This window comes from Dryas octopetala, chromosome 2, assembly GCF_963921425.1.
Source record: "Dryas octopetala chromosome 2, drDryOcto1.1, whole genome shotgun sequence".
In the NCBI taxonomy this organism is placed as follows: domain Eukaryota; kingdom Viridiplantae; phylum Streptophyta; class Magnoliopsida; order Rosales; family Rosaceae; genus Dryas; species Dryas octopetala.
In genome coordinates, this window is record NC_141367.1 from 13153495 (window position 1) to 13179717 (window position 26223).

Below are 26223 nucleotides of genomic sequence, written 5' to 3' on the forward strand. Positions count from 1 at the left end.
ATGGTTCACAAATTAATAATTACATAAAAATGACCTCTTTTTAAGGGATATTTAATTATTTTGAATCCAATTGTCTTTAAAACATATGCGGACAAATAAAAAAATGACATGTATTGTTATTTTCTAAACCCCTTAACCCAATAACCAAACACAATCAAAATAGATTATGAAATTCCAGAAAGTTGGTTTATAATTTATTTTAGAGTAAATAGTGATTTATTGATAATTATCTTGTTAATTTGGAGATATTAGAGTTTTTCTGAGGAATTTTGGAAGGCAATAAATGAATTTAAAATCGTAGAAAAATAAGATTTATCGAGATGAGTTCACGGGATTTTCCAGAACGTTTTTCGGACCTCAAAGTTAATTTTGGTAAATTATTTGGATTTTAAGTGATTTCGACAAGTCATCAAGGAACAATAAAAATTAGGAAAGGCCCAGTCTTGATTTTAGTCTTGTTGGACAATTCCCGGGTCAACGAGCGCGTAGATACAAACGGAACGTGTTTTGAAATTACAATTTGAGAGTTATGGACAAACGAAGATTGAGAGGTATCTTAGGCTTTTCACCAACTAGGGTTTTAGTATAAAAGAAACCCAAACTCATTTTCTATTTCATTCTCTCTTCTAAGTTACATCCCACACGAGATCTTAAATCAAACTGAGGCCAGTAATTCTTGGATTTAACTAAATTACAAATTGGTAATTAAGTATTCAAATCTAGATTAAACAATTTCATTTTCGTTTATACGATAATGCATGTCCACTGACATTGCACACACATGACACATCTTCTTAAAGCTTAATTGGGCTTTATTATGTCAATTGTCAAATACTAAGTTAATAAACTAACAACTTTTTATATGAAACCTGGTTTTAGACTTTTAGTTTTGTGATTTTGGCCATACGTTTCAGACCATCTCTCTAACTCTCTCATCTCTCTCTCTCTCTCTCTCTCTCCCCAACCTCATCTCTTTCTCTCTTCTTCCAGCCGCCACACATTAGACACACCAGACATCTCTCTCATCTCTTTCTCTTTCCCCAACCTCATCTCTCTCTCTCGACGTTCCTCTTTCCCAACGAGAACTGAGAGAGAGATATGATTCAAAGCGAAATTTCGCCGAAGTTTAGGCAAAATTTGGAGAAATTTTACAAAAACATGTCTGCCGAGTGTTCGAAATTTCGGCCAAAATTAATGGATATGTGATAAAATTTCGGTACCACAAAAAAACGAAATATTTCGCCAAAATTTTTGAAATTTCATTCCTTGTTTAAAACAATATATATATGAACCAATAATGCACTGTGAAATAAATAATTCTAGAATATGTATGAATCTTTTAGGCTCTACCCTGCCTTTGACCGGCCCAAGAGATTTGTCTGGTGCGCAAAAGCTGGCCCATGATACCCTTGGTTACCAAAAAAATAATAAAATACTGATACATCATTTGAAATCCAAATTTAGAATCTCTAGTAATGCTCTACATAAGACATTAAATTAGGGGATTTTTACAATTTTTTTAGGAGTTTTTTATTAGTTAAATATCTTAATTCTACATTCTCATTTAATAAGGAATAACATTCTGATAATAATAAATTAAAAAAAGTATATAGATACGGTTTGTTTTTTTTTATCTAATAATACTTGTATTTATATAGTTTACTGTTTTTTATAATAGCTGTGTTTTTTTATTTGATTATAGATGTGTTATTTTTTGGGCATTTTATCCATAATGGCTTTGACCTATTTTCTATTATAACAATCAGGGCAATTCACTTGTGAAAAGACTAAAAAGGGCAAAGTTGGTTCAGCTGATCTATGTTTTTTCAAATAGTAGTCTATTTGTTTGTTTTTGAAAAGTCAAAAGTGGTGGAAACTTTTGCTGAAAGTGGATGTTATCTTCTTGCTTTTGTTAGTGCATATAGATGCTCTATTATTGTTGAGGCTGTAGATGAAAATGTTCCACTACTAAAATTGAAATGACGTAAGATTCCTGCTATGACTCCATCATATTTTCGAAATTGTGGAGCTCTTCATTGGTGAGATTGTTCCAAAAATGATCATATATTATCCTATTTTGCTTGTGTTTTTGCTGGTCTAACTGTGAAGTAAGCTTCTCAAAAGCTTCATGAGTCTTTGTACACATGTGAAGGATAGATCCAAAAGGACAATCTTCTCTTTGCTATAAATGCTCATATTATGTTCTTTCCTTATAAGCGTAAGCTTGGGACACGTGTCATCGAACTTATCGAATTGCATAATTCATGCTCCTCTAAATCTCTGAATATGCTCAATTGTAGGTGTCCACCTATATCTTACTATTGGTATGACTTAATATTTCTCCTTGTTAAAAACTTTTAGGTGATAAGGTTCATTATGAATTCTGTCATAGAACCATTCAGGTGGAATGCTGACAAAATCTATGTAAAGATCTTACTGAAAAATAGCTTGAATTCAAATACCATTAAAATAATTAGGTATAATTGTTCTGTTATTGCTAAATGGTAGTGGTGCTCGTGGCATTCCTGCAGGTAGTAATAAGGGATTGGAATATAAAATATTGTCTTTCTATTCTTATAGGTATGTTAATTATATAATGAGTTAATGTGACTGGATCTGACGCACTAGCCAGGTCCACTTCAAGCAGCATAGCTGTTTTTGTTGTTTTCCCACATGGGTGGGACCCACGGCCCATTACACTCACTCTCTATCACCCTCAGGCCATCCACAGTGTTGTAGTGAGAGTTAGAGTAATATAGTAATATAGTAAATTGGAAGGTGATTTTGTGGCTTGAAAAGTGATTTTGTGATCTGAGAGTGAGAGTTATATGTGCTGAAGCTGAAGTGGTGTTGAAAGTCTTAGCTGAGAATAATGCAGTTGTACCTAATTAAATTAATCCTAATTTAAATTAAGTGATGGTTAAATTATAATTTATAACTTAAATATTTATAAAAATTATACCATTGGTTTTATTTTTAAGAGATCTTTCATATAAGGTCAATATTGAATATATTTGGATTTATAATTTTATCACCCAAATTATAAAATATATTTTTTTTTTCTCCACCAACGGTCTTTCAAGTTGTTTGGTATTTTTTTAATGTTTGAAATTCATAAAAATTATAAACACAACACAATTCATTGTATTTCATAATACGAATGACAACAAATATATAAAGGAAATCACACTGATTCTAAATACTATAACAAGTATATAAAATTAACAACAACAACAACCCCCAACAATAAAGAAACGATGATGAAATGACAAACACAATCTTCATTGGTTCCCACAAGCGGCCTCAGGCGAATCACAAACGTTCACGTAAATATTCTTATATCCTCCCCAAAATGAGATATCTAGTTTGGTCTCACAATCGACACATGGTTGAATGCCCTTTCCGCAAGTGCATGAAACCGGTTTTGGGTCTTTAGGTATTGGGAGTTTTAGGTTCCGCTTAATATAATAGTGGTACTGTGGTCATTTTCCTTCAGTATCGCACTGATATTATTGCGTTATTGGTAAGTTTTGAAACCATGTTGTACAAACGTCACAACATGAATTATAATCGTCGTGACTGTTGCACTTATACCTTTGGTTACCCATCGGGTCATCAGCGAGTGATCTGGAGCGCTCATCGAGGGCTTGCTTGGATATATAAAACGAAAGGCTCAGAACGCGCCACGTGTCTGGGCCGGATATATATTTTAAAATGTTAATGGTCATTTAATCTGGACCATTGAGATGAAACGGTCCAATTATCTGGACCTTTTGTCACATGCATGTGCGAGTGAGGGTGCATCGTAGACAAGCACTGACGTGCAACAGTGGCTTGTCGGCCACTTTTCTCATCCCGCTCGTTTTACAAATTACCCCCTATTTTGTATCAATTCCTTCAAAAACCAACGTGCTCTCAATTTGTGCAAAGGGCGTATCCGTCTTTTTCAAGGATCCGGTTGTAGCTTTAGCTTTTCTCCCACGTGGTGGGGCCCACGAAAAACTTGCTCTCAACCAATCTTACTCTTAGCTGAATCTTCCCAAAGCCCTCAGTTGTGACTCTCACAAACTCTCACTCTTATTTGTCAGGCCTACCGTAAGAATTTTTAAAACTTTGCCTCACTCTTTCTCATTATCACTCTCAATCTCATTACTGTGGATGACCTTACTCAGATCCATGCATCACCCTCACATTTTGCACTCAAATGTCTTTGCACTCATTTTTTCGGCCCACTCAATGAGGGCCAAAGTCATACATGGCCCTTATATTACTCTCACTCTCACTCAACCACTGTGGAAGACCGTACTAAATATAAATGGACTTATATAATTACAAAGTCTGTGATAACTTATAATCAGACACTTTATTGAAATTATTGGCCCATTTTAGTCATTTCACAACAAAATTATTTTGATTATTAATAAACAATGGGTCAAAGCCCTTATGGATAATATGCCCCTTATTTCTAAATTAAGATAATCTATCATAATCTATCTTTTTCTAGCTTAACAGTTAAGGTATTTTGTAATGTTTCTTTAATAGCTTCTAAATTTTCTATTGATTCGTGATTGATTCTTATAACTTCAAAATAATTGGTTATAACTTGCTCACTAAAATTAGGTAATTGCAAGACAAATAATAATATGATATCCTTAATTTATGAAACTTAATAGTCTGTTTTATTGTTTCTAGTCTAGCTTTTGTTCTAGTAATAGTATAATTTTGCATATAAATTAACAATTTTATAATAAAAAATAATTCTTATAATTGACTATTCAATAAGAATACAGATAATGACTTATCAATAATATGTAGAAATAACTTCAATCCTAAATATACTCTTCTATCTAACAATATTATTATAATGATAAATAAGGCTGTAATACTAATTTTCTAGTGGATGTTGTGTCTTTGAAACTATTGCATATGAACACTATGTGGGGTAAGGTACAACAAGTATAGAACACCGCATGCAATTGTTGTGCTCATAAATTCAACATTTGTCCATATTAATTCTCGATGTTTACATAATTTTTGGTACAGTTTTGCAAGACAAGTCTACATAATTGAAATCAGGACAGTTCTGAGTTACTATGCGAAAAAGGAAATTTGAGACCTTTCCGATTTTTCTTGCATGCATGCGGCTTACGCTTATGAGCGGTTGCACACCGTTCTTCATAACAAGAATATGTCTTTTATCAACAGCTCATTCCACTGGTCCACATTATTGAGTGTCATTCTCTTAAGTTCTGCACATGTGAAGTCACCCTCCAAGTGTTACAATAAACCAAATGAGGTTATGATAAATAAACAAATGATAACATAAACTTTATAAGAGAATAAAAAATGAGGATATAGTAAAGAAACAAACAAATCCATGTAACTCCCAGACGGAGGAGGATGCAACAAGGCACTTCGATGTTTAGTCAAATTGGAAGTAAAATCTTAGTAACTGGAGGAACTTGCAGTACAATTCTAGCTGTTTGTTGTATTCTGCATATATGATGTTGACACCATAGTTTACTTGACATCTTTTATATAATTCCTTATTGATGGAATGCATACTCTTTTTTTTTTTTTAAGTTCCTTTCATGAATCAAAATGTCCAGCAACATCTTCAGGTGTTCCTCATACATTGTGTGGACAATCTTTTATCACAACCAGACATGCAAAGACCAAAATCAAAATAATTTACCCGAAACCCACAGACAATAGTCACAACATAATCTCTTTTCTCTCTTATTTACTTTCATCTCTCTTTTGTTCTAACAATTTTTATTCAAAATAAGAACGGAAATCAGATTTGTAAGCTTTTTATTGACAAAATCAAAAGCAAAAATCAAACAAAACAGGATTGAATATGAAAATGAAACAGAAGGTGAGCACATACTAGGAAATTTGCCTTTTATACCATAATTGACTTCTTATTCTTCCTTTGACTAGGATATATGTCTGATTGCTTGCATGATTACATGGTAGTCTACATTGTTATACTACTTTCGATATATTTTCCAAAAAATTCGTAAAGTTGAAATCACTTTTGATAAATTTTTTCAAAAATCCGTAAATCTAAAATCACTTTTGATAAATTTTCTCGAAAAATTCGTAAAGCTGAAATCGGTTTGAAAAATTTGAACTTCGGGACGTAAGATCGATGAAAGTTGTCAAATTTTTACCTCTTTAAAACATGACACTTACAATGCATGGTTCATCTATCTGAGGAAAGTGATATATAAGCTTTCTTTTACCTTCACATCCTTCAGAAAATGTCTTTCTATCCACGAAATGAGTTGGATTTAAATATTGCTCCCCCTAACAGGTAACACTGGATGCCAGTGTTTGAAGCACATACTTCTGTTTCCAGACTGATTCTATTACGATTAAGTTGTTATAACTTAATATTTTCTGACAGGTTTATAAGTAAATCAATTATACTATTTTTATATGATGTTATTTGTTATGTAAGATATGCTTATATTATTTGGTATAAAAATGACAAATTAAAGTGTTATTATCTAAAGTAAGCTTTCATTTTTTGATGCTCATTTATTTCTAAATTAAGATAATCTATCATAACCTACCTTTTTCTAGCTTAACTGCTAATGTATTTTGTAATGTTTATTTAATAGCTTCTAAATTTTTTATTGTTTCGTGATTGATTCTTATAACTTCAAAATAATTTGTTATAACTTGCTCACTACACTACAAGAAAACTTGGCAACCCCAACCTTTTTTTTCCTAGTTCTATTGCCCACTAAACAACCATTTAGAGTTGCAAAATCCAGTAGCAACTGTGCAGCAACACTTAAGCCAAAGGATGTAGGGGTTGGGGTCGCTAAAGACCATTTGCACCACCTGTTTTGGTAAGGTTGCTGGTTCATCTGGCCCCTGACATTGATGTTGACATGCACATTAGAAACTAATGTGTCAGACAGGTGCTATTCTTAAGCTACACTTATAAATTAGTTGGTCAATAGGTTTGAATAGGAGAGGTTTGAATCTGTTTTTCACCCCTGCTATAACAACCTTTGTGCAGAAGGTTGGCAGCTACTGCAATCTTTGATAAAGGTTGCCAATCTACTAAACAAATTCTGCAGAAATGGTTTCCTAGAGCATTATTTTTACTTGTTTCTATGCTAACCAACTATCTTAATCATATACATATTAGTTGCCAAATGGAGTTGCTTAAGAAATAACGATTTGCAATTTGAGAATGGTTTTGTTTGTAATATCCATATGCATAGCAGAATTAAATTTTGGAAGGAGGACCTAATGTAGCTTTGGACATGGTTTCCAAATGTGCTTGCTGCTAACCAATTAAAGAACAAAATAATAATTTAGTAACTTGCAGATAAACCAAAAAAGTCACAAGCTGATCCAATAGAAATTATAATTAACAGAGTGAGCATCCATTACAAAACACCTCTTGTGTTATAAATGTGCTGCTTGACAATACACGTACTTAAGCAGAAAACTTAAACCTTCTACTCATCTTTTCATTGTTCACACCCCTACCACATTCACAAAAGCAAAATAATCATGCACAGCACTTCCCTGCTCCATATATACTACCATCATCAAAATAAACCAGAAATATATAACAAGTCCAAGCAAACTGGCATGACTTATATTATGGCCTCATTCCAAATATAAGTCAGCAAGTTCACAATCTAACTTCCAAAACAGGGAGATTGACCATATATAGCATACTAATACTTAAAAGCTATAAACTATCTTACTGAGAATCCAAACAGCAGCCTCACAGGTTACTTGGTCCCTCATTCGCACTGCTTGAAGCTGTGTTGCTTCCTTCACATGCAGCTGATTTTCCTTTTTGATTGCCACTGAGTCGACTTGGTGTAGTACTAGGCTGCGTTTGGCCTCCAGCAGGATTTGGAATTGGGGAAGTCATAATTGCAGCTGCTAATGGTACTTGCAGGCTCGGCTCCATCACTATTGTTGGTGGAAATTGACTCATGCTCGGAGGGGCAGCCAACGACCCTCGGATGTAGTTGTCAACTGCATGTGACACTCTTCCATTGAAATTAACATCCATGTGTTGTTGTTGCCTTTGGAGCTGCATAATTTCTCCATTGTGCATTAGTCGAAGCCTTTCCACCTCTAGGCGGTATTGGTCCATTAGCATTCTGGTGTGTTCCATCTCTTCCCGATGGTCCATTGTCAATCTTGCAGCCTCCCTTTGTAGCACCTCATATGACTCCCTTAAGGCATGTAATTCCGCAGCCACACCACGTCGATCAGTGTGCATGCCTGGAATGTCAGCAGGGGTCACTCCAATCCCATATCCCCTAACGCCACTGCTATTCTCAGGTCCCATGACTGCTGCAAAAAGTCCATTGATGACTTCCATGGTAATTGAGGGTGTATTGGGGAGCTGTTCGTAATGGGTTACCCTCTGTTCCAGATCAGCCTGCATACAAACATTTCAAATACATTTTTAGTAGCCTGACACACAAGCATGGCATATAATATAATAGCCTTTGCTATCTTAAACAATCAGTCACAAATCGAGAAGAATCAGTAAATAAAATTCACATGGTGCAGAATGATTTTTTACTTGATGATAGAATAAAATAAAAGCCTTTGCTATATTTTTTTAGAATAAACAATCAGTAAATAAAAGTCTTTGCTATCTTAAACCATCACCATTACAAATATGGTTTTTTTACTTGATGATAGAAATATAAAAATGTATAAATATAGTTTCAGATGGTGAAGATTATATATGTATCGACTGGCAGTAAGTAGTTACAAAATATGCTTCAAAGTTGGATTATTGTTTCTGTTCTCTTTCAACTTGTCAACATGAGTCAGTGCCTAACCAATACCATCATTATTATTAGAACAAAGAAGAAATACATTAAACCTAAGAAATTACCAATTAAAAACTCATAAACCATCATTAAAGTATCCATATTGTGCAACAAGTGAAATTTAATTGAAATTGTACCCAAGTAAACTCACAATAATTTCCCTTGCATTAGAGTTCACCGGATTCCCGTTGGACCTGCAATGTGTGATCTTGAAGAGTTCAATTCTGTTTGGTTCCACCCCTCCGTGGTCCTGTGCCTACGATTTGATACACAGAAAACAAGCTTAAACTTTGCTCCACCTGATAACAATTATCTAATGTAGCATTCAAACTCAAATAAATAATTTAAGAGCTCTGAATTACAAGCTGGTCAGTAAAACCCTTAAATGCCAAATTTATTCGCAGGTCGTAGAACACTTACATACTCATCCCGGATTTGCGCAAAGGTCTTTGTGCCAGACGTATGCATCACCCTCATTTTGTGCCTGTTGTTAGTGTTCAGTGCAGCACGCTCCTAATAGACAACATTTACAGAACATGTGCAACTGGTGACTGACATGTAATTGAATTGATGGTCATATAAATCAACCATTTATTTTGTAAAAGAAATTTCCTACTTTGAAATCTATATATATTGTAATCAAGAATCACTTGAGAAAGCAACTGACATCCTACCTGTGCCGGCAAAGAATCCCAATGGCGAACTAGGTGAATCCATTGATCAGGATCCACATGGGGATCCCCACATACAAACCTCCTATTGTTGGAGACGAAAGGTTTATACCAATCCTTGCGCAACAAACACTTATGGTGTTTCCACCGCTCATTCATTTTTGCCTCAGCAACATAGCGTATCTTTTGCTTCAATGCAAGAGTCCTCTCCTCAGACCAGTCAATGGTTACCTTGCAAAACAGATCATTTCACAATTTTTTTTTTATTTCTCAAGAATAATATAATTTGTGGAGTATCCCATATTAGAACTTTATGCCATCTGTTGACTAACATAGGTGGGCAAGTACATGTATACGTCAATCTTTGCCCAAGCTCGGTCCATTTCACGACCCCGAAATTTCCTCCAATCAAGTACATTGATTGCAAACAGGGTTCTATCAATTGCCAATTGGCCAAGGAACCTTGAAAATCTTGCTACCGTCCTTGAGGGAGCAACCGCTTGTCCGAAGTTGTTGAACCTCATCAACTCTGGCCTTTCTAAAGCCCAGTTTGGTCTATTCCTTCCTCTACGTGCTCGGATGTCAGCCACTAGCCCCGAGGCAACATTTGGTTCATTTGCCTCATGCACAACATCCCCATGTGGGAGTTCTTCATTGATATTAGTTACAACAATTGGCTCAGGAGGCATAACAGCTTGTTGAGTCCCATCCTCTACTGCCTCATTGACAATGTGACCTTCCACATGGACCTCCTCTTGAGTCCCCGATCCAAGGCCAATATCCTCAATCCCTTGTGCCTGTGAGTTATCCATACTTGCTCAACCTGACAACATGTAAACAAGAATCATTGTTAATTAACATAGTGCAATTGACTGCATCTGTTTAATTGGCATGTATTAATATAGGATAGCATGGCATTTATTACTATATCATGGTAAACAAACTGCATGGAATACACCATTTTCCTTCAGCCTGGTAGTATAGGTATTTGAAAATGTTGAAAGGAAAAAAAAAATTTGTTTAGATGTACTGTGCTGACTAACAAGCCCAAAGCAGAGAACATTCATGCTAACTTCAATAATGGTCTGTAAACTTATAATTATACTTATCTTTGTACATAACCATATAAGCAACCTCATATAAATAATTAAAACTGTAAATTTGAAACAAGAATTTAAATTGGAAGTCTGAAATTAATTCAAGCATCAACGAAAACTGGAGGTTTCATATAGAAGATAGTGAACAAACCTGTTGACGTCCTTGGTGCTCTTCACTCTCACGCTCAAGTCTCCTATTTGATTTCTCTTTCAGTTGTTCCAATCTCTGAGAGAAGTAGAATGTGAGTGTGTTTGTGAAATGCTCATCTCCTTTCCATATTTATGTATAAGAAGTGCCATATCCCTCAAATCAACTAATCTTGAAGTAGGTAAAAGCTGTCAGAGCATTGGGCCAAGTAACCATCCTGAGCATCATGTCAAGTGGTAGCTGCAAGTCAGCCAATTTGATAGCGGGAAAGGCTTTTTTTTCCCTCTCATTTGGATTGATAATTTGATCCCAATGGAATTGGGTTTGCAGTTGGCGTTTCAGTACTGGGGTAACGAGAATTATTGAATAATTCAGTTCATCACATATTGAAATAGAAGTGAAAGATTAGATAAAGCGGCAAATGAGTTTTTGTTTGAATAAATTTGGATTTGGCGCACTAACATAGCATGATAGAAAATTTTAGTCCATATTGACTTCACTAATAAGTGGGATAAATATCTGCTCATTGGGACCATCAAAGATTCTATTATATTTTGATAAGATAGGGGCAAGTATTAACTACAATGAAGTACCAACAAAATAAACCAAGATTTTTGATTCGGCTGACCTCTCACAATTTAAGAAGATTCAAGCTTTGTCATGATTGACGAACAATATAATTAATGCAAAAAATGTATATAGAATATGAAGAAGAAGATAATTAGCAGATAATCTTATTTTTCTGAAAGAAAACGATCTACAGCTAGTCTTTTAATATTACAAGCCTAGCCTTTTAATATTACAAGCCATGGTTCAACCAAATGTCAAATCTATATATAAGTACTGAAACTAATATGACTTAACTAAATAAATAGCTAGAAACTTATAACCATTAATTAACTATTGGTCACAACAATAATAATAAATAAGGGAAAAATTTACAAACAGGACACATACTTTGATGACTATTTCATTTCAGGACGTTAATTTTGATTCGTGTTAATGAAAGATACATACTTTTATTTTGTGTCACTTAAGAACCCTGTTTTATCTCAACTTTGGCTCAACATTGGACCCATCAAAACTCTACCAAATTTAGCAAACTTATACTTGGTTTAAAGCTATGCATCTCCTCTTTACAACCATATAAAGATCACTTAAATCGGACATCTACAACTCCAGATAATTGGCCCAAAAGTAGGGTACCCGAAACTGTCCAATTGGACCTCTGAAAAAAAATTTGGGAAGCTAACAATTTCGGGTACCCTACTTTAGGGCTGATTATCTAAAGTTGTAGAGATCCGATATGGGTAATCTTTATATAGTTGTAAAGAGGAAATGCATATCTTTAAACTCAGTATAATTTTTCTGAATTTGGTTGAGTTTTGATGGGTCAAACGTCGGACCAAAGTTGAGATAAAAACTGAAAAAAAACATGGTCCTTAATTGACACAAAATGAAAGTATGTGTCCTTCATTAACACAAAGCAAAATTAATGTCCTCAAATGAAACAACCATCAAAGTATGTGTCATGTTTGTAAATTTTTCCCAATAAAAAAATATATATAGTTAATGTTACAAAAATCCACAAAAGACTTTACAACGTTAAAAAAACTAATATTTTGAGTCAGTGGCGGAACTAGGATTTAAAATTCGGGTGGGCTAAATCTCTTGACAAATTTTTTCCTAGTAAAAAAAATTCACAAATATTTATTTAGGAACTTGGAAAAAAAAAAAAAAAAATCGACAGTATGAGAGAATTTTATTAATATGAAAAAAAGATACACCTAGTCATGAGGGGTATATTGACCCTTACCCTTCAAAATGCATTATACAAATATTAATTAAACAATAAAAGTTTGAAAGCATATGCTCGAAAAAATATGGCAGCAAACACACAAATTTCATATAAATTTCATCAATCATACCAACAAATTCTAATTGAAAGAAACGGTAACATACTAAGTTACTAATACTGGGCTTCTATGTGATATATATATATATATAGAAGAATGCTCGAAAACTAACTAGTTAGTAAGTTAATACAAAACTAACCACCCTGTTGGGCCCACTGCATAATGTAATATCAAAATCCGAACCGTATATTGTTTAGACCCTACTTCAAAGATCATTCTTGTAAAAAATCTCTAAAATCGGAAGTCATTTAGCCATTTGATTATAATAACAACTATTTCTATGCTTTTATCAAAAATACTGATCGTCTATTTATTTGATCTCAATTAGATGACTACATGATTTTTGATTTTGTTGATTTTTTGCAATGATGATCTTTGAAATGTGGCCTAAATAAATTATGGTTCGGATTATAAAATTTGTGATGTGGTGAGCCCAAAAGCATAGTTAGCTTCGTATTAACTTGCTAACTAGTTAACTTTAGAGCACTTCTATATATATATATATATATGTATATAATCACTTTTTTCGCAGAATTCTTGGCTGGGCTATAATGTGTTTGGTTCCGCCCCTGTTTTGAGTCTATACCAATGTGGTTCATTTCTAATCAAGCGCTTGAATGCGAATACTCACAAATAGCATTCGAAGGCGGTTGTTCAAGCATTCGGTCGCCTTCTTTTGAAAGTTCAAGCTTTCTTGTAGTTGTCTAGCAATAACATTCAATTACTACAATTATAATTTTATTTTAATTTTTAAGATTTTTGTTTCTTTGGAGTTGTGTATTAATTTCTTATAGTACGTTGTATATCAACATTCCACAAATAAATATAACAAATACTAGTCTCTTTGGAGTTGTGTATTATTTTTTAGGGTAAAAATACTAGTCTCTTAATATAATTTTTTTAATTAAATATTAACTTTATTTTTCTTGTAAAATTGAATTTCCTTGTTGAAAATTTCTTTCCCTTTTAAAAGTTTTTTTTTTCTTCTTTTAAAACTCACAAAGCCATTGCTATACTTTTGTGCCATAGGGAAACTTTTGGTTTTCAAGAGGCAAACGGGTTTGGTAGAACTAAAACTGTTAAAACTTAAAACCATAACTGAACTTATATTAAAACAAAAAAAAAAACAAAGATACTGTTACAATAACTGGAAAATGTCCTAGCTTCTTAGAAAATGACATTTCATGCCTAATGATACTTGCAGTAGGAACACAAAATAGTGCAAGGATGACATTTGTAGCATACCCTATTGCTTCCTAAATAAAAAACAGTATGTAGTTACATCTTGTGCTAAAAAGGTTTAAGCTGAAGGTTAACCAACATTGTGGCACACCATTAAGCTGAAGATCATGTTGACTAGTTCATGCCATAGCTATCTGTGCTCGAAGACTTATATGTATCTGGTGCAACCATATCATCCCAAAAGGGAGCTTTTTGTGCTGCTTGGTCTACATTATTTGGATTGCCTTCTACTTCACGTACTCCCTTAGTGACTACCCTTGCATTATTTGAAATTTTAGCCTTGGCTCTAGTACTTTGGGGAGCAACACCAGTATGAGCTGTGCTATTCTCAGCATGCTCATTTTGTGTTAGGATCACGGTATGTGCCTTGCATGACAAGTTCATGCTGCCCGGTAGTGCGATGTCTCTTACCTTTGATTGTGGAGTGCTATCACCAACCTCCACTCTCCTGTTATTCAAGTTAGTATCCATAGGATTTAGGTGCACCGGAGAATAATTTAACTCACCATGTCCATTCCAGGGATGACCTACTGTGAATTGATTCATAGGCACCCAAATGTTAACACAAGTGTTAACGAAATCAGAAAGCTGGTGGGGGGTTGGATTGGAGTCTGTTTGTGAACAAGCATCTTCTGGAGGCATTTCAGAACAGGGCTCTTCAAACCATAGCTGACGGTATGCATGCAAATTGATTGGTTTTCTAATGCCTCTTCTAGGCATGCCTTTTCTTGCAAAACAGAAAAAAAATTCCTAAGAGGGAGGCAATAGCTGAAATAGTCTTTCTTTCTTAAGAGGGAGATGACACTCTAATAATGCATTTGGGGTGGGAGGCAATACGTATTTGTACATTTAAAAAATTCCCTGCATTGAGTGTGGTTTTTTTCATGACCCAATTGAGTGCAATACTGACCAAGAAATGAACAAAGTGATGGAAGATTCTGATTCTTGCTGCTTGAAAAGAATCTTGTCAATTCAGCACTTTGTCAAGACAAGCATGATGGCAAAAGCACTTTGAGAAACTATATCTGCCAAAAGCAGAAGAGGACAAAAGAAATACTTCAAGCCTCTGACGTGACACTATGGAAATATAATTCTCTTATTACTTTAACTCCTGAAAACAGAAAGAGTATACAAAAACTCTCATACCTGAAAAGAGTCATAAAACATGGGATAATCCTTGTTATAGCCTTCTATTCCTTTGGGTTCTTCCAGTAAAAAAAAGGTGCACTTTGGAAGACCTTTCACAAAAATATGAGCCCTAGTTCTTAGATTAATCAAAAGCATTTTTTGTATTCAAATCACTTATATGTAGTCTAGTAAACATATTTTCAAGTTATGAATTGTATGAATAAAAGAAATATAAACACGCCGCAATTCTTCTTTTGAGTTACACCACTCCATTCTCAAATTTAATTTGGACCTCCATATGCTACATAGACAAACTCATAATGTGATTGTAACAATGGGCATCCAAAGATGTTCTTATTAAATGGAAGGCAAAGGTGTACCAAGAAAAGATAGAAGTAACTTACAGTAAAGGTCAAACAAGCAGCTGTGCTTGCTACAAACAAGCCTTTCCTGGTAAAATGTAATGGCCCTAGCTTCATAATTAAATATGAGTAACCTCCCAGAGATGGAGGAACAAATTTCATAATCCAATCATTGCAGGAGGTGGGATTGTCAACTGAACAAGGGGCGGTGCACCATCTAAACCCAGCCGTAGCGTAATGAATAAAATTCCACATATCAAAGACACTCTTCCCAGTTGGTCCTATATCCAAGAAACTTTGCTGCATTAGTACATTGATTATCTAGTAAAAAGAGAGAAAAAAAAAACATACTAGATGCATGAAAAGATTATCAAAATATTCATCAAATTAGAACCAGCTCCTGACTCAATAGATGGTACTTAGTTACTGACCATCCATGTCTGTCTTGGCAGAATCCATATTCACAAAATGGCCAAGTATATTACTAAACCAAATCGTACTATTATATGTGGCCATCCATAAAACAACTAGAGCCAAAAGCCAAACCTGCATGATCAAGATGACTAAATTAATATCATGTTTTTTAAATACAGCAAAATCCAAAGAATTAAATATGTTAACTTTCCCATAATTCGCTAATCATGCAACTTTACCAACAATTAGAAGTCCTTCACAAATAGACATTTGAGAAAGAACAAACCTCCATGATGCAGAATGATATCATTGCCAGTGGATTGTTTAACTCATTTTCACAAAGCAAACAGCCTCCACTTTCATATGCTAATTATGTGATATATCATATTCCTAAATTTTGGTTTGACTGGAAGTTGCTATTTTATATGATGTTTTACCTTTCCAATATTAGTTACATTATAATTTAAATAGTAATATCATAGTTTAGGCAAAATTCTCCAACCTCTGACCTGTATTCTCAATTAATTTTGGCTAGATGGTTGGCCGATAAACCTTCAGCTATTAGTAATGTGTAGAGACCAAGTATGAGAAGAACAAACAGACCAATTATTTCTATTGGTATTAGTGATATTGACAAAATTATGCTTACCAGACTCAATGGTTATGATACTAGAGGGCAGATCATAAAGTGGCAGAGAGTGGGGATAAAGGACGATCAATTGTTGTGCCCTCAATGTCAACCCGGGGTTGAATTGATGATTCCTCGACACCAACATCCAATCTATGGTCAGCACAAATGTCTCCAGCATTGACAGTATTCATGTCATACATGTCACGCGGCTGAGTTTTAACGGCTACTTGCCAAACACTGTCAATCGGATCAGGAACATAAAATACTTGCAAAGCATTAGAGGCGGGAACAAATGTGTCGGTGGTTTCCATAAGCTTATCAAAGTTGACCAATTTGAAGCCGAATTCATCTGTTTTAACCCCAGTAGTCGTGTCAGCCCACTCACAATCAAATAACACAACCTTTTGATCATCATTATAGTGTAGCTCTATAATGTTGATTAACACACCGTAATATCCAACAGGTCCTATTCTAGGATTGCGGTCCCGAGCACTAGCGTAGCTATTAGTGTCAGCCACCACAAAAACTCCACTATTTTGGTTCTTCTTACGCACATCTACCTCCTTAATTCGAAAACGAAAACCATTGACAACAAAGCTCTTATACCTTACCGCCCATTGACTTGGACCAATTGAAAGTGCAACCAAATCCGCAGGAATCTGCTCACCACTATCCAACAACTGCTTAATCTAAAGAATAACAAAAACTCTATAGATCAGCAACAAGTGATTCAGTGTAATAGACATCACTCAAGTTTGATCACACTTACATGGTCTTTGAAATATGTGGTGAAAGAGTTATCTGCCTGGCAGTCGGCTTCATATTGTGTTGTTCGTCGAGATCTTGTAGCACGGACAGCAGCTCGGTGTTCTCTGGAGATGGCAAAGACAAATAAAATAAATAAAAGCCTCAGATTATGCAAAAACAGTTAGTGTGTATTAACCGAGCATATTATATACCTCACATATGAATCAACTTCATGACAATTAAATAAGGTGCAACGATGGGTACGCTCCCACAAGGCATGGTCCATGTAAAAAGCTACCCCAGCACCCCTGCTTTCACCTTGGCCATGAAATATGGCAAACCCTTCACGCACTATATTTTCACCATCATTAGTGTTTCTACCCACACGGTTGCGACGTGTGTCTACGTCTTTTAAGTACATAGAGCAAAATGATAAGCATTCATCGACGAGGTAACCTTCAGCTATGCTACCTTCCGGCCGGCTCTTATTCCTAACATAATTCTTTAATGTTTGCAAATACCTGCAAATATATTATGGGATTATGAGTGTAAAGTATCCACAACAACACCATATTTTAGCATGATTCATATTTAGGCCTAGTTTGGTATTGCTGTGCTATAAGAATAATCACTTTTAATTGAGCTATGAAAATAATCAGCTGTGAAAGTAAAACAACTGAATGTTTGGTAAACTGTTATTCTAAAAGCGCTCTGAATATAAAAAACAGTGTTTGAATATTTGGTAAATTTTTGTGTTGATTTGCTGTAGTTGTGTATAATGACTAAAATGAACAAATACTTTTTACTCGTTTACTTGGGACCAAAAAAAAAAATTCAGCTACATTTATGCATTTTATTTTCTAAACAGGATGATGTGTTCATAAAAGATAATAAAAAAATACCAACACTTTAGAAAATACAAATTAAATAGAAATTAAATTAAAAGACCATTAAAAAAGGCCCAACCCGCCCACCTGCAGATTCCAACACTCAGCACCCCATCGCCATCTTTTTCTTCTTCTTCACCACAGTACCCACCATTCCACTCCCACCCCTAACCCATGGCCTTCTTTTTATTCTTCTTCTTTTCTCCCACCATAGTACCCTGTGTGCTTAGAGTCATCAAAATTTGAAGACCACCAAAACACTAACTCCATCATTTTCTTCAACATCATGTCTAGGAAAAACCCACATTCTTTTAGCTAGATCATTTACCTCATATTGTTGCTCTTTATTTTAATGATTTTACTTTTTTATCTTGGCTTTTGGAGAAATGAACAGGGTGAGATCCAATAAAACTAGAGAATGGCTATAAGTTAGAAAAATTAAAGAACAAAAAAAATTTGAAGAGAATGATAACTGGAGAAGAAGACTAAAACAGTGAATGAGAAAGAAGATGAGCGAAAGAGATGGAAGAGACGAAAGAAGGGACATCTAACGTAAATGGTAAAAATGATCTAGGATATTTTGGATATTACTGAAAATTCATTAAATTCCCACCATTTCTCTCCTGCTTTCCATAAAAGTGGAAATGAAAAGCAGCCTTTGAACTGCTTCTCCATATTGCTGTCACTCACAGTGAATTTTGATAAAAAACAGATATCTAATATTTTACCAAACAGGTTGTATAAGTGATTTTAGTTCTAAAAAATAAATACTAAACGGGGCCTTAGTAGTGAGTTAAAAGTGAGAGATTTGCATTACCGTTCTATCGGATACATCCACCTATACTGTACAGGCCCCCCAATAGCAGCTTCATTGGCAAGGTGGATTGGCAAATGGACCATGACGTCGAAAAATGCAGGTGGCATTATACGCTCCAATTGACACAATGTTAGAGTGATGCGCAAATTCAAAGCGAGGAAGTCATCTTTTGTGGCTGACTTGGCACAAACATTCTTGAAAAAACTACATAGCTCAAGAATAATTGAAGTTACCCCTTTTGGTAGAACACGTCTAACAGCTAGTGGGACTAAGTGCTGTAAGAGAACGTGACAGTCATGACTCTTCAGCCCCATGATTTTCCTTTCCTTGACATATATGCATCTTGCAATGTTGGATGAATAGCCATCTGGGATCTTAACCGTCTTCAAAACCTGACAAAACATCTCTTTTTCTTGCTTATTCAAGGTGAAGGCAGCAGGTGGTAGATAAGTTTTACTGCCACATCTCACTGGATGAAGGTTGGGCTTCAATTGTAGCAACTCTAAGTCCGCTCTAGCATTGATGCCATCCTTATTTTTTCCGTCTAGGCCAAGAAGGGTTCCAACAAGGCTGTCACACACATTTTTTTCGATGTGCATCACATCTAAATTATGCCGGAGAAGGTTGTATTTCCAATAGGGTAACTTGAAAAAAATACTTTGTTTTTTCCAAGGACCTGAATACTCAATCAAAGTGCTATCCCTCATTCGTTTTCGAGCCACTGGTTTTCTTTGTTTCTTCCCAAACTTAAAGGAAATAGTGGATAATTCATCCAAACAATCAGAGCCTGATAAAGGAACTGGTGGTGTCCTACGTTCACCTTCCCCATTAAATGCACATCTCTCCCTCCGGAAACGGTGGTTTGTAGGAAGGAACCGACGATGACCCAAATAACAGTGCTTGTGACCCTTAGACAAGTATTGAGACTCTGTAAGTCCATGGCACTGTGGACATGCAAATTTGCCTTTGGTGCTCCACCCGGATAGATTGGCATAAGCAGGAAAATCATTAATCGTCCATAACAAAGCAGCCTTCATATTGAAGCTTTCGGATTTGGCAACGTCATAAGTTTGAACGCCACTTTCCCATAGTTTACCAAGCTCTTCCACCAATGGCTCCAAGTATATATCTATGTCATTTCCCGGAGCCTTGGGCCCTAGAATAAGAAGTGACATAAACAAATTGGGCTTCTTCATGCACATCCATGGGGGGAGGTTGTAAATTGACATAACTACGGGCCATGTACTGTGTGCACTGCTCATATGACCAAATGGATTGAAACCGTCGCTCGCAAGACCCAATCTAACATTTCGTGGATCACTTGCAAACTCAGGATATCTGGTGTCTAACTCCAACCAGGCAGGTGAATCAGCCGGATGTCTCATTACCCCATCGTTGACACGGCTTGTGGCATGCCAGGTCATATGGTCTGCTGTGTGCCTTGACATAAAAAGCCTTTGTAATCTAGGCACAAGTGGAAAGTAGCGTAACACCTTAGCCGCAACTTTACGACCATTCAAACTGCTTTCTTCTGTGTATCGGTCTGCACCACACTCTCTACAAACAATATCAGCTGCACGATCATTGAAATATAACATACAATCATTTCGACAAGCATCTATCTTCACATATGACAACCCGAGATCACTAATAAGCTTCCTAGTGTGGTAGAAAGTGGCCGGCAAAGTCTCCCCCTCAGGAAATGATCGTTTCAGCAGGGATAATAGGTCAGAAACACCACGATCAGTCCACCCATGCAAGCACTTGATATGGTACAACTCCACAATGAATTGGAGTTTCTTCATGGATTCACAGCCTGGCCAAAGTGGGGCATCAGCATCCCGAACGAAGTTGAAAAACCTCTCAGCTTCAACTGTGCATCCAGCATTGGATGGTGGATTGGTATTATTGTCTTCTACAATCTCAATATTGGCATTCCGGAATAGGTCATCCAGCAAACAATGCATGTCAGGGCCAGTATGGTCATCATGTAATGGACTTAATTCGCTCTGTTCAATTTGATCAATCGTTGGATTTAAAATGGTCTCCCCATGATTTTTCCATGGCAAGTCCATGTAACGGGTGTCCATACCATCAACTATCATATGGTTGTAAATATCAGTTCGATTCCTCCAAAAACGATTATAGCACAATCGACACGGACACTTAACTCTCTTGCCAATTGCAACATGCTCGAAACTGTGATCCAAGAAATGACATAAGCAGGTCTGGTACTCTTCAGTATTTCTATCCAGTCGAACCCAACTCTTATCTATGATGTTTGGCATCGTACAATTTTCCAAGTGGTAGCAGATTTTGGCATAAAGCAAGTAGCTGAGTTTATCTCCTTTTCAATTATTCTATGATAGTTACCTTTGAAAAAGAAGCCTACAAAAAACAACCACAAAAAGAACAATTATATGCTGGTTGTATAATTAATTTTTCATTTACAAAGTGCAAATATTCCTAGAATGCGTTCCAACTTTGTAAAGGAAATAAACAAACTAAAAGTTAAAATCTAACCTACATGTTTGTTTGCAATTCTAATTTAATACAACCAAACTTATGGATCTGCAAATATATGAGTTGGCTATTGTGCTTGTTAAATACATAATTTGAAATTGATATGAAACTGATACAACAGTGGATCATCATAGTAACAATGACTACAAAAAGTTGTTGCTAAACTACATCAGTGATATTTATATAAATATATATCCAGTATTCTCTACTTTCATGCTCATGTCATGTTAATAAATTATATGAAATTCACCCCAAATTCTTAAAAGCTCAATCTGGTATATTCTGCCACTTTGTAATTACAGTATTAATTTGACAAGATTATGATGATTAATAGAAAAAAACTTATGATGAGAAAACAAGAATAATCTAGAGAGTTTAAGGTAGTTGCCATAAAATTAGCCTTCAAAACACATGCTGAACTAAATTGCATTGGGTTCGTGGAGATTATGATTAGACTAGCCCAATCACTAAAGGCCATTCGGGTAGCACAAAGAAAAAGAATAAACTTAAAATCAAACTCAAAATTATTGGAGTTTGGTAACAAGATATTGAAGAATTTAGAGGATTAAACTCAAAATTAATTGGTACTAAGTGGAGATGTTCATAACATTATATATTGTAAGGTTTTGGTTTACATTTCTAATGCAAACACGTGTGTGATGTAGAAACACTGCATAACTGTTGAGCATAACATTTATATTGCTTGCTCTAATACCATGTAATCTTCTCAGTTTTCATTAATTAATTAACAATGCAGACTAGTACATCGGTTTATATATATTTGAAAGGTAAAGATAGATGAACTAAATCCACATAAGCAGCCAGCTGTACAACCAATTCATAATATACTGAAGCTAGTTATCCTATGTCTTGATTCCCAGGTTTAGGTCCACTAGATGCACTTCTAGAAGCTAGTTGCTGATGTATTTGAATTAAACCAGTTCAACTCCAGTCAATCATGGCTATCCAATACCCACCAGCCAATCATGGCTATCCAATACCCAAAGGAGGCTACACTCAATGTTTCAACACCATTCATATTTGCCATTCCAAGATTGATGAATGGTTGAAACGATGTAAACAACAGTACTCCTGTATCTAAGGGAGGTATCAACTATCAACCAATTAACATGAAATTCACCCCAAAACTCATATCAAAGTCACCAAACAACTTAAACTTTACTACACCTGCATATTGGATATGACATCTACTTCATAAGAATTCGTTTAATAAGTGCTAAAAATTCACACCCACAGAAGATAAAATTTATGAATCAAAATTTTCATCTCCATCAAGGTCATTTGGTTTATACACATAATCCAAACTAGAATTTCTATGACTTGAAGAGCAGGGTTTTAAGTAACTCACATCAGACGGGTTGTTTAGGCCATAATTTGTCAAGCAATATCACGTTCCTTCTTAACCCACGAGCAGATAAGGTGCCAAATGAATGTCTGAATAACTGAAAAATCAACCACTGCAATACAAACAAAAAAATAGATTAAAATAACTTCAACTAATAAGGCATACTAGCTGGTGCAAGAGATGAGATTCTTACCTTCAAAAATTCCAATTCAATTGCCAGCAAGCCAATTGTCAGACCTCACAATAATAATTTAACCATTATACCCAAGCAACCCAGATGCAGAGGAGGTGGATTGGGGGTTTCAATTTGATGGAGGTTGGAGGATGTGCCGAGCCACACTATTTCCGTCGGTGTAGGCGACAACGGTTTGGAGATCGGTGACTATAACTGCGTGGGATTAGCTGCCTCTGACCATTTTCGATTACCTTCCCCTTAAGGGATATCTGAATAAGTGACAGAGCTTGCAACTTCGGGGTTTTTTGTTGCATAACAGGGCTGAAACGAATAAAGCAACAACATTAAGAATTAGTTACTTAATAAGCAATGGTTTAGGAGTTGTATTAGTCAGTCAAAGTATAAACAGTGATTTTTGACCAAAAAACACAACAATAGCAATGGCTTCCAGATTAGTTGAAAAAAAACGTGACTTTTGCTTAGATTTGTTGTAGTGCTAAGATTAGATAATTGTCAAACTCCTAAATAATATGTTATCCTTGATTTATGAAACTTAATAGTCTGCTTTATTGTTTCTAGTCTACCTTTTATTCTAGTAATAGTATAATTTTGCATATAAATTAACAACTTTATAATCAAAGATAATTCTTATGATTGACTATTCATTAAGAACACAGATAATGACTTATCAATAATATGTAGAAATAACTTCAATCATCAAGATACTTTGCTATCTAACAATATTATTATAATGATAAAAAAAGCTTTGATACCAATTTTCGGTGAATGTTTGTCACACCCCAATCCTAGATTAAGAGTTAATCTTGGATTAAGGTGTGAATCACATTCTAATTATAGAATTAACTTCTATAATCAGAATGTGACAAAAGAAAATAATATAAATAGAAATAAACTCATTAGCCCAAAATATCGGAGTTAAAACCTAGCTAACATGCAGCCTTTGCAACGCTCACTCTATATCCTAAGAGGGGAAATACCCTTCAAATAGGGGAAATACCCTTCAAATCGGGAAATGACTTTATTATGAATTAAAATGATTTTCTTATAAATTAAAAGGATTTTATTATGAATTAAAATGATTTTATTATGAATTAAAAGAATTTTCTTATAAATTTTAAAATACCCCTGGTTTCCATCTAAAAACTGTTTTTATTAAGGAGCTAAGCCTAATTATCTCTAATAACAATAGCTATTATTAATTACTATTATTGAACAATAAAAATGAATCAACTAAACTCATGTATCATTTTGCCAAAAAAAAAAAACTGAACCCATGAATCAATTAAAAAAAAAAAGAAAAAGATGTATAAAAGGAACATCATATGGTTGCAAAAAAAAAAAAAAAAAGACATGACAGCTAGTAGTTACTTGTAGGTTTGAGTAAAAAAGGAAGGCTTATTCACACCAATGCCATCTGAAAGTAACTTCGATTTTCAATTTGCCTCTTAAAACTTCATTCCTCCCACTTTACCCCCCGAACTTTATAAAATATCATATTCTGTCAAATCCATTACAAGCTCCGTCAAATAAGCTGACGTGGCAGTTTATTGCCCTTTCCACATAAGCGCCACATAGGTTTTTTTGACGGACTCATAGATAGACTTAACGAAATATGATATTTTGTAAAGTTTGAGGGGCAAAATGGGAGGAATGAAGTTTCAGGGGGCAAATTGAAAATCGAAGTTACTTTCAGGGGGCATTGACGTGAATAAGCCAAAAAGGAAAAAAAAAAGGTACACATGACACATGTCAGCTGTAGGTTTGAGTAAAAAAGAAAAAAGAAGGTACACATGACACATAGGAGCTGATAGTGTACAAAAGTAAGGAACAAAAACATATATTTGAGTGGTAACTGATGATGTACGATAGACTAAAAAAAGTTAATTTATGTTGTTTTTAATGGCTTTTATTTCACTTTCTTTTGGTGTTTTAAAAAGTGGGCCGAGTAGGAAAGTTATTGTAGTGTGTGGGTTTTTTAATAAGCTCAATTTCTCAAGTGAGCTTTTAAAAAAAAAACCCAAGATAATATGGTATGCAATAAAATAAATAAATATATATATATATATATATATATACTTATGACAAAGAAAAGTTTAACAACAACTTACTGTCTTTGATAAAAAGAAACAAAAACATAAACATAATACAAATATTTTCATACAAAAATTAGTAAAAATTCAAAAACAAAATAGAACCCCATATGTACTTAGAAGACATTCATTCTTAGCCACAAATCTCCTCACCCAACTAACCTAACATTGGGCTCCAATCGATCGGCCCACTCGCCGACCACAACCGTGCTCATTGCGTCCTCCGCCCATTGTTGTGCCACAGCCAAGAACGAAAAGCTGTGGCGACACCTTCATAACCAACAAACACCATAATTGTCGATGTATCCGCTGTTATCGTTGTGGCCGCCATAAACTAATCCAAGTGCTTCATTTTATGGGCACTTTCAGTAAATTGGAATACATATCTAAAATCACCTCCAACAGATTTGGATTTTCGAGAAACATCCAGAAGGTCAATCAAAAGGAGACATTGGAAATACCTCAAGCAAATCATTCAAGTCGGGAATCATCTGAAACCAAATCCTGCTCTAGAAATCGAAGCACGGGCACCCTTTTTAGTGAATCATTTCACTTTCTGACTAGTTAGGACTTCATCAATTTATTTACTAAATTCTTTGTTTTTTCAAACATTTTCTGTTTGGTTGCATACTTTCATAACTTTTATTTATATTTCATGGAGTTTCTATTTCTTTTTTCATTCCAAAGAATAAGATGACGCTCAAACCCTTTTAACTGTTAAATAAAAATAGTGGATGTTAAAAGTAAGGGGTATCTGTAATAAATGAAACGTGGGGGGTGTGCATGTAATTAAACGAAAAGTGAGGGGGTCAGAGTGAAATTGTCCCTTTTTTTTTAAGAAAAAACAGTTATCAAATGATTGATACACGTGTGATTGTGAGGAGGTCGAGGTCCTCGCCAATCAGCATTGAGAAATTATTCTGTATAATCGATATATTGATATGTGGTATAATCAGTTTAAGTTATAATATGAGTGAATATTATTAATATTATACCCTACTAATATAAATACATCGTCCAATAATACTCTTACATGTTGGATGACGTAGCAGTATATCGGTTATATCATATAATTTTTCAGCACCTAACTATGGTTGAAAAAGAAATAACCGGTCCAACCCTCTTTACATAAACCCCTTGAGCGGCGTCCCGCA

General features: G+C 34.9%; 1 protein-coding gene and 1 long non-coding RNA gene across 2 annotated transcripts; both read right to left on the minus strand.

Moving 5' to 3' along the window:
• Positions 1-13959: 13959 nt before the first annotated feature.
• LOC147293221 (uncharacterized) lies at positions 13960-20969 on the minus strand. The gene is made up of 6 exons (XM_086231033.1): positions 18895-20969; positions 17403-17711; positions 17213-17315; positions 16462-17132; positions 15830-15944; positions 13960-15679 (listed from the first exon to the last, which is right to left on the minus strand). The coding sequence occupies exons 1-4, from the start codon at positions 20967-20969 to the stop codon at positions 16494-16496; spliced, it is 3126 nt and encodes a 1041-aa protein (XP_086087159.1). The 3' UTR covers positions 13960-15679; positions 15830-15944; positions 16462-16493.
• A 112-nt stretch (positions 20970-21081) lies between these two features.
• On the minus strand, positions 21082-23246 carry LOC147293222 (uncharacterized). The gene is made up of 3 exons (XR_015120633.1): positions 22977-23246; positions 22787-22895; positions 21082-21282 (listed from the first exon to the last, which is right to left on the minus strand). It is a non-coding gene; the product is annotated as an uncharacterized LOC147293222 (long non-coding RNA).
• Positions 23247-26223: the final 2977 nt, after the last annotated feature.